Source organism: Acanthochromis polyacanthus, chromosome 7 (genome assembly GCF_021347895.1).
Source record: "Acanthochromis polyacanthus isolate Apoly-LR-REF ecotype Palm Island chromosome 7, KAUST_Apoly_ChrSc, whole genome shotgun sequence".
Lineage (NCBI taxonomy): Eukaryota > Metazoa > Chordata > Actinopteri > Pomacentridae > Acanthochromis > Acanthochromis polyacanthus.
In genome coordinates this window covers 26204542-26219394 of record NC_067119.1, presented here as the reverse complement: position 1 = coordinate 26219394, position 14853 = coordinate 26204542, and the positions used below count along the sequence as shown (strand labels likewise).

Below are 14853 nucleotides of genomic sequence, written 5' to 3'. Positions count from 1 at the left end.
GTCACATCAGCACCTATCAGCACTAGACAGATAAATCTATATTTCATGGACGCCAAAACTGAAATAGATGCTTTTGCAAAATGAAAGTCTTCCTGCAATGTACACTCTTTGTAGTCTTCTAAAAGGTATTTGTTAATATGTAGGTGTTGTTTAGATAAAAATATAGTTTCTCCAAGATGTGAATTAAGCACGGATAAAAATAGATTTATTGTTTACATTACCCCTGTGCGTTAAATGTTGAGTGATTGAAATTTCTAGTACCTCTCATTGTTATCGCATTATTTCTAACTTAACAACAGCATTTCGTCTCAATATTTTGAAAAGACTGTATTGGAAATATGGGATCAAAAGTAGAAACTCAATGCAGCAAAATCGCTGACACGCAATTAGAAAATCTGTGATTCCTGAAACACATAAGAGTTCACGAGTGATTTCCAAGGAGCCTCAGTGCATGCACATGGTTGTCAAATCACCCGTCAACCCCAGAACTTCCTCAGTTTTGGATTTATATGTTGTGTCTGCGGCGTAGCTCCACATGGAAAAGACAGAGGCAGAGCTGATTATGAGACGTCACAAATATGTACAAGGAAGATCGGTGAACATCTGAAAATCAGTCAAAACATAGTTACAGCAGTGATTGAGCCATACCCACTAAGCAGAGACGTAGTTGCTGTCCTCCTGTCACGACTGATCTCTAGCGAGTGCTTCAGACTTAACACAGGGGTTATAAATGGAAGCTGGACTTTCTGTGAGAGCTCAGACAATGCAAAAGACATGGATAATGTCAGCCCGTATGTACAGTGTATGAACGTCAATGTTGGGAGCAGGTTTGTTGGTCAGACAGTTTGTGTAGCCCAGAAATGGTTGAGCAGGTTTGGCAGGAACGTGACCATCACTACCACAGTTGGTGCATAGTGCTGACAATGAAGCACAGAGATAGGAGTGTGATGATACGGCCAAGTAAGTTGCCTGATCTGAATCCAACAGAAAATCTTTTGGGTATTTTAAGGAAAAAAGTAGAGCAACACACCCCCTCCCTTTTTCATATTTATTTGGAAAAAAAAAAAGATCCTGTAATGAAAGCCGTACTTGCTTTTTTTTACACTCATTTCCTACTGTGGGCCCTGTATTTTAGTATGGTAAATCTAAATTACAATTTTTAAATTTTACAGAGCTGCAAATACTGCTTACTGTTCAAATTAGAAATAACACAATTACTGAAAGTGGATGCAGTTTTGAATAATTTCACATTTAAATGATTTTGCACTCACTTCTGTTGTCTGCTGCGTCTTGCATATCTCGCTACTTGACTCTAACGACCGCTTTCTTTCTCTCGTCGTGTGCAGGGCAATGGGAAACCTACAGCAGTCTCTGGTGTGCTTTGAGAAACGCCTCGTGGTGGCTCATGAGCTAGGGGAGTGTGGAGGCAAGGCTCAGGCCTACGGTGAACTGGGGGCGCTCCACAGCCAGCTGGGCAATTACGAGCAGGCCATCTCCTGCTTGGAGCGTCAGCTGGCCATTGCTCGAGACACCCAGGACAGACTACTGGAGGGCGACGCCAGCTGCGGTTTGGGCGTTGTGTATCAAGCTATGGGAGAGTATGAGACGGCCCTGCGATGCCACCAAAGTGACCTGGAGATTGCGGAGGAAGCCGGCAGCACCACACGTCAGGCCCGAGCTTATGGCAACTTGGGCCTTACTTACGAGTCGCTAGGAAACTATGAGCGGGCGGTCGTGTTCCAGGAGCAGCACCTAAGTGTCGCGGCACAGACTAATGACTTGGCTGCCAAGACACTGGCCTATGGCAGCTTGGGGAGAACACACCACGCGCTGCAAAACTACTCACAAGCTGTCATGTACCTGCAGGAAGGTGAGTGAGTCAGGGGGAATAGGGGAGAGGATTGCCTTTGTTGCCTGAGCTGATAGGCTTAGAGTTTGTGAATTCATGAATATGAAATTCAGAGCCTATTTGTTGCTAAGCCTTTGCCACATTTTTATTTGTCTGCGTGCATGTGTGTGTGTGTGTGTGTTTAGGCTTTTGTGCTTATGTGTTATAAGTGCACAGGGGGATTTTGCGCGCATATTATGCATCTGTGTTGTCTTCTGAGTTGTATAGGTACACCAGCGTTTGTGTGTGTATGTCTGTGCAAACCTTTCAGAATGCATGCCAGGGCTTTTTTCCTGTTTCCTGCTGGCTGTTTTTCACACTTCTGTATCTACTTTCTCAGAGGGTTCTTTTACAGCGAGCCGCCAAAGAATCTTTTTACGCAGTGGCTGTCAGACTCCTGCCTCTCACGCTTCATTGTCCCCTACAGATTATGGCGAAATAAAAACCTGCAGCTTGGCCTCTCGAAAATTCATTTTGTCAGTGACAGTGCCGTAAGTGTTTGTCACTGAAGATGTGATAAGTGGAAGCATTCATATATGTGACCTGAATGTCCACAGCCTCGCCCGTGTCCATTGACAGACTTCATGCTCAGGCACACCCACAGTGTTACGACCCAGACCCTGTTTGAATCCCAGAAAATTGGAGTAAGAGGGCATTTGTATATTTCACCCTGCAGGGAGTGAATGCAAAGGAACAGGAATAAATCTCCTCTATTTCTCCTCCGCCCGCTGTATTAGAGTTAGCTGGGCCCGCAGTGACCCGTACACCCTCTGCAGGCCTGCTTGTTGAGCTTTAATGGAAGCAAAGGCGACAGGCCATTCTGTCTCCACCCTGTCCTCCTGTTGTCCCCCGCACTGTCCTTGTTTTGTTCCTTGGTCTGGCTGTGAAAAAGCACAGTGCCTTCACTATCCTTGACAGCCAATTATTTCTGGCCAACCTACCCAGACCAAAAAGTTGGCAGGGTTTTTTTCCTTTCAGTTTTTCTGTTTTTTTCCCCCCTCTTCTGCTGCTAGTTTTTTTTTTATTATTATTCTTCATGCTGCACTGCTTGTTTTTTTGTTTTTGTTTCCCAAAAAAGATTAATTGGAAGGAGAGAGAGAAATGCAGCGCCAAGCTAGCGCAGATACTCACGACAACATGTGACCTCCAAATCACTGCGTGTGATTCTATATGTGTATCTGATGGTTATTCTGTGTTGTGCAGCGACACATAATGATAAGCCTACAGTGGAAGACATAAGAGACACCAATTAGGTGCTGATGGGCGGACGGAGCTTTCTGTCACTTCAGGAGTTCACACTAATCCCCATGTTATGTTCCTGTAATGTTACATTGTAGAACACTGTGCTTTCTCAATCTTAAACAAAAGAGTCATTTCACACCAAGATGCACTTTACAACGATTAACACAATCAATGTTGTCATTAAATCAATGCAGTCATTGTAGCGACTAATGGAGGTATTACAACTTCTCCAAGCCAGGTTTATGGGATAACTGAAGGAACTAACTAATGAAAAGACAATATTGACCTACAAAATCATTTTTTAATGTAACTGACACCTAATACGTAAGCCAGTGTTAAATAAGTGACATAGCACATATGTAAATAAATATGAAATCCATATCCCTTTATGGATAAAATCCAGTAGTCATATACTGTATGTATATTTGAATTTATACATTATTTAACCTTATTTTATCTGCATATTCTCATATGCAATACACATGCATCGTGGCTTCCTATTTTAAACAAAATTACTTTAAATATTTATTTTTATAATACTCTATTAATAGTATTTGAGTTGTATGCAAGAAGCAAAATTATATGGGACAGTAAATTCCTATATGCAAACTCAGCTGGAGGAATTAACTTGTATAAATAGAGCCTTAATTGTGTGCTAGAGACAAATATCATAGCTTGTCAAACATGGTGTATTTTAGAGGACTATTTCATACAGTGATTTGAATCATTTATATGATAAAAAAGCAGAACTGATGCAGAATTCTAATAAAATATATTCATTTCATTTATTTATTTATCAGGACAGTGTACAATGATATTAAGCTCAGGAGCAAAGATGTTTGTCCCAGACTGTAGCTTTCCAAGCTAATTTCCATCTGTAGTCCTTAGGGAAAGGGACGGGGGCCAAGGTGCAAATACACATAAAATACATTTGACTATTTCCAAATACTCCCATTCATAGAGTTACAGAATTAAAACTCAGCATTCTTCAAAACCATCTCAGCCATTCATCATCCCAAGCAAATGCCTTTATAATCTCATAAACTTAATAACCTCACCCATCACGTACAAGGTAACATTCACTTCTACACATCACACACTCTTAATGTGCACACCTCTGGTTCTCCATAAACCAATCTTTCACTTGTTTGGGGAAGGTTCTATACTCACTTAAGCTCAGTATGTCTGTGGGGAGCTTGTTCCATTTCTTTATACTTACATAAGAAAATGCAGACTTTGCAATTGTGGAGCGATAACTTGGGATACTACATTCCCCCCCTAGTATTACTTCGAGTTACCCTTTTAGCTGTGTCTGCAATCAAATGGACAAAAACTTTGAGTGGCGGTGGGGCCAAGTTGTGGACAATCTTGAAGACTAGTTGGACATGTGAAAGAGAAACAATATTATCAAAGCTAAGCATCCCATATTTGTTCAGTATGTGACAATGATGATATTTTTTTATCCAATATTTTGAGCGCGTTCTTGTATATGGATTCCAGTGGTTTTAAACTCATTTTATTGGCCTGTGACCAGCTGGTGATGCAGTAGGAGATGCCTCATGTTGTTGAGGTTGTCAGGAGGCATCTATAACTAAATGCAGTTGGATGATATTTATCTGTGTCTCAGAATATCTAGACCGGTCATCATCATGTGTAGGCATCCTTTCACAGTGTTCAGTGCTACCATTTTTATGTTGTAAATCTTGAATGTTGGCTGCTTTTAAAGTGGCAGTTAAGGCTGGTAGCATGGAGCCACGGGTAGACTTATCTTTGTGCTCGAGTTAGCTTTTTCTCTCCTTAGACTCAGAAGAGACTGAATCTTTCACCTTAAGTGGATCTATTTCGAAGAACATCATTTAAAAAGCTGAAAAAAGGAATTATCCCAGCTTTCCACTATCTCATAAATTATTAAGCGAGCTTCCACAAATACCGATATCTAGGTCTCAACGTAATGAAAATGCCAATCCTGCTTTAGAACCATGCAGTTACGATAACAACATCGTAGAAATTTGTTTATGCAGGACGAATTTCAAATAGGATTGGATGTGTCTTCAATGTTATACAATCCATATTCTTGACATCATTAGTATTTTCATTACGTAGCAAAGATCTGAGGAAAATATTTATTCATTCAGACAAAATAGAAGAAAATGTAGTGTTTGTGTTGTCAAAATGTCTCTAGGATTGTCTTTTTCCGTCAGAAATAGCTGGTGTTACACATAAGCAGGATTTACGCTCCGTCTGAACCACATGTTGGATTTTTGGATCGCCTCAGAAACCCCTCTTCACACAACTTTGTGACGTCTAGTAGGGGATTTCTGTGTCTGACATTCGCAGCCACTTCAGTGCCCGATTGGCCGGCTGAGCTGAGGTTGGGGGGGGGATTGCACTTCTCTTTCTCGCCTTTTTTTCATTTTTCATCAGGTACTCAACTATTTGTGGCACTTTCCATCTGTACAATCCGGCACCACATCACCAGCGCTGTCTCCCCGGGGAGATTGTGCGAAAATGTGAGCTGTTATCGTCCTCGCCTTTAAATAATATCTCGCATACTGTTCACTGTTCCGTATGCGGTCATGATCAAAGGGCAGCGTGTTGTCAGGTGTCGTGCGTGTGTGTCTGTTCGCAGCCCAGTGCGCTTTGCGGCTGTGCAGTGCGTGCGATGCGTGTGCGGTGTCTGAAGGCAGAGGTGCGTGGGCCTCCGGGGCTGCACGAGATCTCTCACCCAGCTGTCAAGCAGCCTTTAAAGTGTTCTCTAGTTGCTCTTCAGGGTGCAGCCAGCCACGGCCACATCCTCATGTCAGCCGCTGCTACGTGACTGTGCCTGCAGGGCGCACCAAAGGCACGCACGGTGACAGTGACAGACACTGAATGATACAGAGGGAATGAGAGAGTTAGGGAGGGAAGAAGACGTAGCGCGAAAAGAGGAGGATGGCAGCCGGGTGGAGGGGAAAGACGGGGATCGGCATGAGTCATAATTCACATGTATTATTTCACTGTCAGCTGGAGAATAAAGAAAACATAGAGTTGGTTGACATTCAGGCTTGATCATAAAGAACTATCACAGAGCAGCTCAGAGAAAGAAAGGTTTTCAGTTGTGTGTGTGTGTCTCTGTGTGTGTACGTGCAGATGAAAGGCTGGGAGCCGGAGTTGAGATGAGTGAGGGGTGAGGCTGTCAGAGAATGAAAAGGATAATTTAGATCTGTTTCCTCTCTCTTGCTCCAGTGCCTAATGAGCCCTAAGCAGTGCCGGGTCCCCCGCAAGCACTGCCACCACAGTAAAGATGAAACAGGTAGAGAGCGAAGGCAGGGGGGCGCAGAGACACAGGCACGGAGATGAGTAAATGAATACAGGAGGTATAGGGAGAGAGGAGCACGGCGGATGCATGGGGGAAGAGGGCAGGCGGGCTGGCAGAGGGAGGGCGTGCGGAAAGATAAGGAAGAGAGGGGAGACTGTTGCAGGCTTCAAAGGCTGCCTGCTAGCGTGGCCATGGAGGAGCCATGAAGTCTATGGCTGCTGCGTGGTGTGCTGGTCTTGCGGAATAGCCTGGCTTTTTCAGGTCACGCTCTCTGTTCTTGGCTTATCGGGTCCAGCCACAGACTGTTTTCCAGGAATGCAGAGAAAAGCAGACTCGGGCGAGGGTGGCTTGGCCCATTTTCTCCTCTCTTTGACCAAAAGCATGTTTAGACCCCTCCATCACACAAGCAAGAATAGACTTGCAAATACAGAGCCCGTGTTAAGTGAGACTGTGCATGAGCCGTTGCGAACTGCAGAATTCCTGCCGTGCATTTAGCACCTTGTGGGTGATGCGTGGCCCGGCAGCTGTCACTTGTTTTTTTTTTTTTCTTTCATCGTTGTCCTCTGCGGAGTGGCATTTTCATCTCGGTAATTGGGTAGAACCGGGCGCTCGGCAGGCAGACTCAGGACACACGCAAAGATGTGACATACGCGTCACTGCCTGAGGAATTGGACGTGAAAAACAAACTGTGCACTCGCCAGGTGATGTGACACAGGCACACTTACCGAACGTACACACCTAGATACACATGCACAGTCAGACCTCCCCTGGCTTCCCAAACAAAGTCTGAAAGTCTCTCAAACAAGGTGTCACAAAGTAGGCTGCGTGTTTGCATTCAGTCTATTATTATCTCATCACTGTGTTTGCAAATATTTGCAGACATCTTCATATTGTGTGGCTTATTTTATGCAAGCATTAGGCGTGTGTTTGTGTTTGCTCAGCCAGTCGATCCTCGGCATTGATTACTATGCAGCCCGATAAGTGCTCTAACACCCACTCTGGCAGAGGCATGCATGTGTGTGTGTGTGCGTGTGTGTTTTAGAACCAGTGCGAGCAGCATCTTACAACTGAGGCCAAATACCCAAACCTGTTCGCTGTCAGAACATCAGTACCACGCTATGCTTACATCTGTTACTCTGAAATATACCGAAGAGTCTGCCTGCTCTGAATAATTTTTACTCTCCTCTCCCTCTCATCTGCTCCCTTTCCCCTTTTCTGACAGGTCTACGGCTTGCAGAGCAACTGGCTCGGCGTGAAGACGAGGCGAAGATCCGCCATCGTCTGGGACTCTCTCTGTGGGCCAGTGGGAATCTGGAGGAGGCCCAACATCAGGTAGAATCAGTCTCTCCTGGTTCTCTCCTCTCCTCTTCTCTCCTCCCCCCTTTCCTCTCCTCTCCCTCCATCTGGACTCCCTCCAGCAAATCCACCTCTTGTAGTTAAAACTGACCTCCAATAAGCCCACATCTGTTGGCTTACAGGTCTGCAAAGATTACAAATGAGAGGTGGAAGTAGATGTCCAAACACAGTGAGGGTGGACTATAAGTTTTCAGTAATGTCCCTACAGTGAAAGAAAGAGCTCAGAGGAGAAAGAACAACAGGAGGAGAAGAAAGGAGAGTTGACTATAGAGCTTGAACGCTGCTGCTGCTGCTGCTGCTGCTGCTGGCAATATGCTGGGGAGAGTCTGTTGAGCTGGTAAATGCTGTCATCTCAGCAGACAGGCGACAGATGAGTGAAGATTTTTTTTTTCGTATCTATGTGCATGGTCTCAGGAGCCCCAAGCCTGTGCATCACACACATATTCGCTCCTCTTCAGCCCACTGCCCACCTGGCAAGCATGGAATATCCCCTTAACGTCTCTCTTTGCAGTCTGTCCACACTGCAGCTCAAGATTTCATTTTTTTTTTCTCCGTAACTTGTGCATCCACACACAAGTCTGTGAACAGTGAGCCAACAGCAGCGGCTGCTGTCACGTGCGTCTGTAGGGATGTTTTTCAGCTGCTTTCATTTTCAAAATCTAGTCCAAAACATTTTTGTTATGATACACGCACACGACTTCCACCCATGTGACCCAGATAGCTTTGTTTTTCAGTCCTGCATCATACTTTTCAAAAAGTAACTTTGTCTGTTTGCAATTATCTGAAACAAGAGCTGGGAAAGAAAGACTGAAACCAAGGTGGTGTCTACAGCAGAGGCTGAATGCTCATGAGTCATAGTGAGGAATTTGTGTTCAATTAAAGCAAAAATATTATTCTAACAAGCCAATGCAACATATTTTCCACTGCATCTTTGCTTTCCAGTTTAATGCTTGACCTTCAGACCCTAATATTCCATGTTAATATTGTGTTATCCTTGTTGCAACCAACTGCGATCCAGTCCTTTGTACCACAGCTATGTTGAAGTATTTTTTTCTCCATGTCAGCTTGTAGCCCCCAGGGTGAATTGGTGGTGGGAAAGGACACTGTTGTCCTCAATGTATAGATCAAATGGTTATTCATGAGCTGCCCTGTCGCTGCACATGACCTTGGTAAATGCCCTGACCCACTTCAAGTTCATACCACAATTGTAAAGGCTTGTATTTACATTTATAAAGCATCCATAGGTGCAGCCTGAGAGAACTTGACCTCATGTTCCTCATTGTCTATATATTTCAAGTTAATTGTATTTTACCAGCCTCGCTCTGATCCCGGTGTTCACCGTGACATACAGACCGACGTGTCCTGATTCTAATCAGCCATCCGAACGCGTGCTTCCTCTGAGAAGCACTCCCGTTCATATCTCGGCAAACGTGAATCAATAAATTCGTTCTTACTTAAAAATTGGCGGTGCGCTGTAGATTACAATCCTTTGCCTCTGATATCATCTGCCACAGAGGATGAGAGTTTCCCCAGGGAGGTTATTTTCTAAAAATCATTAGAGGGCTGCTTGTATCAAACTCTGCTCACGTTACCGATTCAGCATGACATTGACATTCACTTAACATGTCAGATAAAAGCCACGTTAGTGACAGTAAAACAAGGGGGTATGATCTGAATGCACAGCAGCTGAAGAATGGAGCAGATTTTACGTGTAAGGCAGCCAAGCAAGTCGCTGTGGACGCAGCACTTTTGGGATTGTTCCCTTTTCGTCTGTGCCAGGACGGGTCAGGCCAGAAGAAAAGGCACTGGGTGATTTTTTTTCCCCACTCTTAAAGGGATGTCTGCAAGCCGAACAGATTAAACTAGCACTGCAGCAATCAGCCCACAGCCCTATCTGCAAAATCAGCCTGAGACTAGCAGCTCGGACAACTAGCACTAATGCAGCAGAACTCACAGAATCTACACTGATCTCTGTGCTCCCCCTTCACTCCCTCTGACACACTTTTTCTGCATGACCTTGGGATATGCCAGATGAGCTACACTGTATGCATATACTGTATGCATGCTCCCAAGAAATGCACACACTCTTCTGCCTCCTGTTTGTCCTATCAAAGCCACAGTGCTGATAGAATCCATTTAATCCATACCAACAACCTTTTCTCCGCTGCAGCTCTTTGTCTCGTATGAACTATGGTCCACCCGTGTGAGTGTTTTACCCTCTCTGCTGGCCCCAGGACTCTTGGAGAGTGTCTCTATAGCAGTCCAGTCATCCCACAGGGCTGCTATAGGTGCAGAAATAGGAAATCAATAAAGGCTCCCATGAATCAGCAATCCTGGCCAGCTTTGCTTGGCCAGTGTGCAACACTGCCTGCCACCCCCACCTCCCCATTGTCTCTCTCCTTCCTTCAATCCAATGTCCGGCGTTGAATAGAAAGGCCCAATAAGACAGACAGGCCTATTGAATTCACAAAGCATTTATTTCCTTGGATGCTGTCTATCCAAGATGCCCAGGTAATTGTTTAGCTTCTCACTGCCCTTTCCAGTGTCCTGGCGAATAAGAGCTGCAGAGCGGTTTACTTGTGTCTGATGGTCATTCATCAAGCTACAGTACAGCATTTTCCTCTGCTGAGAGAGAAACACAAGTGAAGGAAAGGCTGAGCAGTGATGGACCTGTGAGGTGGGATGCTGCCATCTAGCGGCCAAAATGACTCTGCCTGTCTGAAAGCATAATCCCGCACACACTGTGACTGGCAGACATTTTTATTCATGAGGTCCTTCTAGTAGCATCATGACTGCCTGTATGTTTAGTGTGGTCTGTTCAATTTGAATTAAACCTACAGCAGAGGCAGTTCTGGTGCCTTGTCCTGTCTTTAAAGTCACACAGGACCACCCTTGACCCTCAGTCATGCAGTCTGTCTCGTTATATTTTTCCAATATGACTGCTTTTAAATGACACAAAAAGAATTTTGGAAAATATAGTCGTTCGTCTTTATCCACAGCTCTACCGGGCGTCTGCACTGTTTGAAACCATCCGCCATGAAGCTCAACACAGCACCGACTACAAACTTTCTCTGTTTGACCTGCAAACCTCCTGCTACCAGGCTCTCCAAAGGGTCCTTGTCAGCCTAGGTATGCCGACACACACTTCTCACATACTCATGCTGTTAATTTTTAATTTGTTTTTGCCTCTTTACGTGCATTTAGGGTAGTTTTTGGAATTTATCTGGTAAACTGCGTGAACTTCAAACACCACAGGTCACCACGATGAGGCCCTGGCGGTGGCAGAGCGAGGTCGCACGCGAGCCTTTGCTGATCTGTTGGTGGAGAGGCAGACGGGCCAGCAGGACTCAGACCCCTACACCCCAGTAACGGTGGAGCACATCTTGGACACCGTCAACAGCCAGAGGGCCTTGGTGCTTTATTTCTCCATGGCTGCTGGATACCTGTACAGTTGGCTGCTGGCTCCGGGAGCAGGCAAGTTTTGACTTTGCCTGATTTACTCTTCAAACTTTATTTTGTTATACTGAAGTGAAAATCCCATCCTTCTCCTATTACTCTTTTCCCTATTTAACACAATCTTTTCTGCAGCATATGACTGACAGCTGTACTTACACGGGCAAATCATTCCAGAGCCTATTTATTTTTCTCAGTCCCTTGTTCAGCTTATTTAAGCGCATATAATTATTAAGCTAAAGTTGATTTTTTTCCCCCCCCTTGCACACAGCATAGACCCTAAAGACTGAAATTGTTTTTCAAACACAAAATGAACGGCAATTTCTTGATGAGCGCAAAATACGAAATCAATCAAAAACTCTGATGTGTTTTGTCTGTATGAAAGCAGCATTCTTGTGCATAGTTTATAGCAGTCACACACACACACACACACACACACATGCACACACACACACACATGCACTTGCACTTGCTTGTTCGAATCAAAGCAGATAAAAGGCCTAGAAGTGAGAAGCTTGTTTTCAGCTGCAGGGGTAGGAAGGGCAGCTTTCACACCAAGCCGCAGTGCCACCTGCCACTCCACTGCTAGGATTTGCCCCCCCTGCTACGCCTTTCACCCCAGAAGGCATCTGCCAGTGAACCATGCTAATCGACTGTGACACAGACAGTGACACAGCCAAACAGCACTGGGAACATCTTCACACGTGTCACCAGGAAAGCACTTTGCTCTTCCACCAAGTCAAAGCACAAATTCTCTTTCTTTCTCCCCCTCTGACTTCTTTCTTTGTTTTTTGGTGTCTTTATTTGCGTTTGCTTTTCATTTTCCTTCGGCATCGCTTGCTCCTGGCACTTCTTTGTGTATGCTTCCCCATTTTTAGTCTCTTTTGTTGACACACATATTAACACCAGCTCAGGCACAGAGATTAAGGTGTTGCCCGTTTTGTGCGACTCGTGAAAAATTCCGGGTTCACAAAGGGAACAGGCAAAGCTGCGGGTGAACTTGCGGCGCATGTCACTTGACTCCTCAGGCTGCCGTACTGCTAGTTGTGCTTTGGCTCTCTTCTGCTCTCTGTTGTAAAGAGAGGAAATGAGAGCTGCGACCCATGTCCCACGCCACAAGGCCTGAACATTTGATCAAATCCAGCTCCCAGGCAAGCAGATGAACTTGACCCCCCAGCACTAGTCATACGGAGGGGAGGAACACTACTGGGACCGGTGCAGATCTTCAAAGCGTTGAACGTTGCCCAAGGCTAAGAGGGAGCCACTTGCTCACTAATCGTCTGTCTGTCACTTCCTGGCATTCCCTGGCATCCAGCTGGCATGCAAACATGGCCTGCTCAAAGAGGCTGCTGTCAATAAAGAGGGCCACTGAAGTCATAATTACCTAATTGATGTAAATTCTGCAGTTTTTTCAGACCTTAATGTGCACACGTACGCACCTATATCCCATATTTTCTTTATTTAAATGCACTTAATGCAAAGCGTACATGCGACGACATGCATGTACGCAGTGCCGACACGCCCACAAACACACACATTTGCACGCATGCACACACACACACACACACACACATACGCCACCTGTACTCCGTCTCCCAGTGAGCTCTTCCCCTCCTGCTTGAAGCTCAACTGCGCTCTCATGGCAAGCAGCAGATGGCACAGGCAGCCTACTCTTATCTTTTATTGAACATTATTTGTTTTATTCATTTTTTTCCCCACAGATGCACTGCTACATGTCGCCTCACTCACAGCTTTCAGCCGAAATAATCCAATATCCCCCCCGCCATGAGCGAGTGATAGAAACGCATTAGAAAAATAAGGTGGAAAGTGGTTGAATGCATTCTTTTTTTGTTATTAGACGTTCACCGTGTAAACACCTGAAAGCAGACAGTCGTGATTGCCCTCCGTTTTCGCTCCACAGGCATCCTGAAGTTTCATGAGGTGTATCTGGGCGAGGGGGTATCGGAAGGAGGGTCAGACTTCCAGGAGGGAAGCGTCAGTGGCGTGGTCAGCGGCTCGTCATTGGAGCAGCACATTGCCAGCGCCCGCGAGGCTCTCGGAGTGGAGTCTTATTACAGCAGGTGAGATGTTCACAGATTAAAAGTTTTGTTAGCTCATTATCTTCATCATAACATACTTATTTTGCTATCAGTGAGCTGCTTGCTTTTCTCTATTTACCCTTAGAGCATGACGGATGCACTTTGCATCCCAATTCACATCCCTTCTTCTCGGCTGAGTTGCTCTCAAACTATTTATTGCGCCGGGGTGTAGTGCATATCAAGTGAAGCTGCATGACTTGACCTTTGCAACAGTGTTATTTGCAAGTTTGTGCAACAGAGTGTCAGTGATAAATACACTTGAATATGTATTGAATTTATTCAAACCTGCATGCAGCTGAGTGTTTGCCTTCACACCCATTGTTCTGTTCATCACATTAATGTAACATTATCTAGATATGTTAATATGCATGCAGTGGAATCATTGCATATTATTATCAGACAAGAAACAAGAAAGAGGGAAACAAGAACTTTCTAATTATGCTTCTTACATATTGGTACTCGTAAAGACACATCACACTTCTGCAATATGTTATCAAGACAAACAGCAGTACTTACCCTTTCTGATTTTACTAGTTGTTTCTTTATGTGCTAAAGAGTTTATAAATTGTTTTTTCATTGTTTCTACAAGAGAGATAATATTAGATCCAACTATATGAAAAAAAGACAGTTGTGACAGTTACTTCTGTTAAATACAAAGCATGGATTTTTCCCCATGTCTATGTCACATAGTAACCCACCACCATTTTTCTGTTATTAAAGCAATCCAGACAATCTCCTCTGCACAATCATTAAAAATCATATCTCTCCTGCCAACATTTTATGGTGAGACATGCAAAAACAGTCTCATCATACATTTTTTTCCTCCTTGACATAGAGGCTAATCCAAAAAATCTGGAAGTATTATCATATCAGATGATGAAAAATCTACATAGCCTAGACTCTTGGGGGAAAAAATAAACAAGATACAGCATGTATGGTTAGCCTCAGTAATAGCCAAGATAAAAGATTTAATGGATTATACTGTGCAATTCAAGATATGGAAGCAGTTATGCCACCTGTAAGGATTTTTGCCAATCTCTCCTTCGCCCCTCTTGTAAAATCAATCATAGAATTCAACATTATTTGTGATCAAGTAGAAACATGGTAAGTTGGTGGCTTTTTCAGTGTTCACTCCTTACAAGGCCCCTTTTCTTTTGTACTCGGTGTGATTTTTTTTTTCTTGACACTGTGTCTGTTTTTTGTTACTAAGCAGGGATGACTGCCAAGAAAAAAAAGACTATACCTACATAAACTTTATCGGCAGAAACTTGAATTCAAAACACTACAGGCCACATTGATTAAGTGCTCTTTAGAAAGCTCGTGTTAGCTGCTCTTCATATGGAAGTGAGGACACAATGTTCCCTTAAAAATGGATCCCAAACAGAGATTTGAAAAATTAAACTAAGCCCTTTCTCCTGATTTAGCTGGAGAATGCTTATTTCACCATGAGTCCGTGCATAAAACAGTGTTATTCTGCCTCATTGCTCTCCATGATGACAGGCCTCCTACCTGTCTAA

At 44.2% G+C, this 14853-nt stretch overlaps 1 protein-coding gene across 3 annotated transcripts in view; it reads left to right on the top strand.

Moving 5' to 3' along the window:
* The window catches only part of LOC110957978 (tetratricopeptide repeat protein 28-like), a 183358-nt gene that overhangs the window by 156485 nt on the left and 12020 nt on the right, over positions 1-14853 (top strand). For all 3 annotated transcript variants that reach the window (XM_051950752.1, XM_051950751.1, XM_051950753.1), the window contains 5 exons: positions 1347-1870; positions 7651-7760; positions 10784-10913; positions 11040-11258; positions 13159-13318. In XM_051950752.1, the coding sequence (XP_051806712.1) occupies positions 1347-1870; positions 7651-7760; positions 10784-10913; positions 11040-11258; positions 13159-13318 (1143 nt within the window). The remainder of the gene's footprint in view (positions 1-1346; positions 1871-7650; positions 7761-10783; positions 10914-11039; positions 11259-13158; positions 13319-14853) is intronic.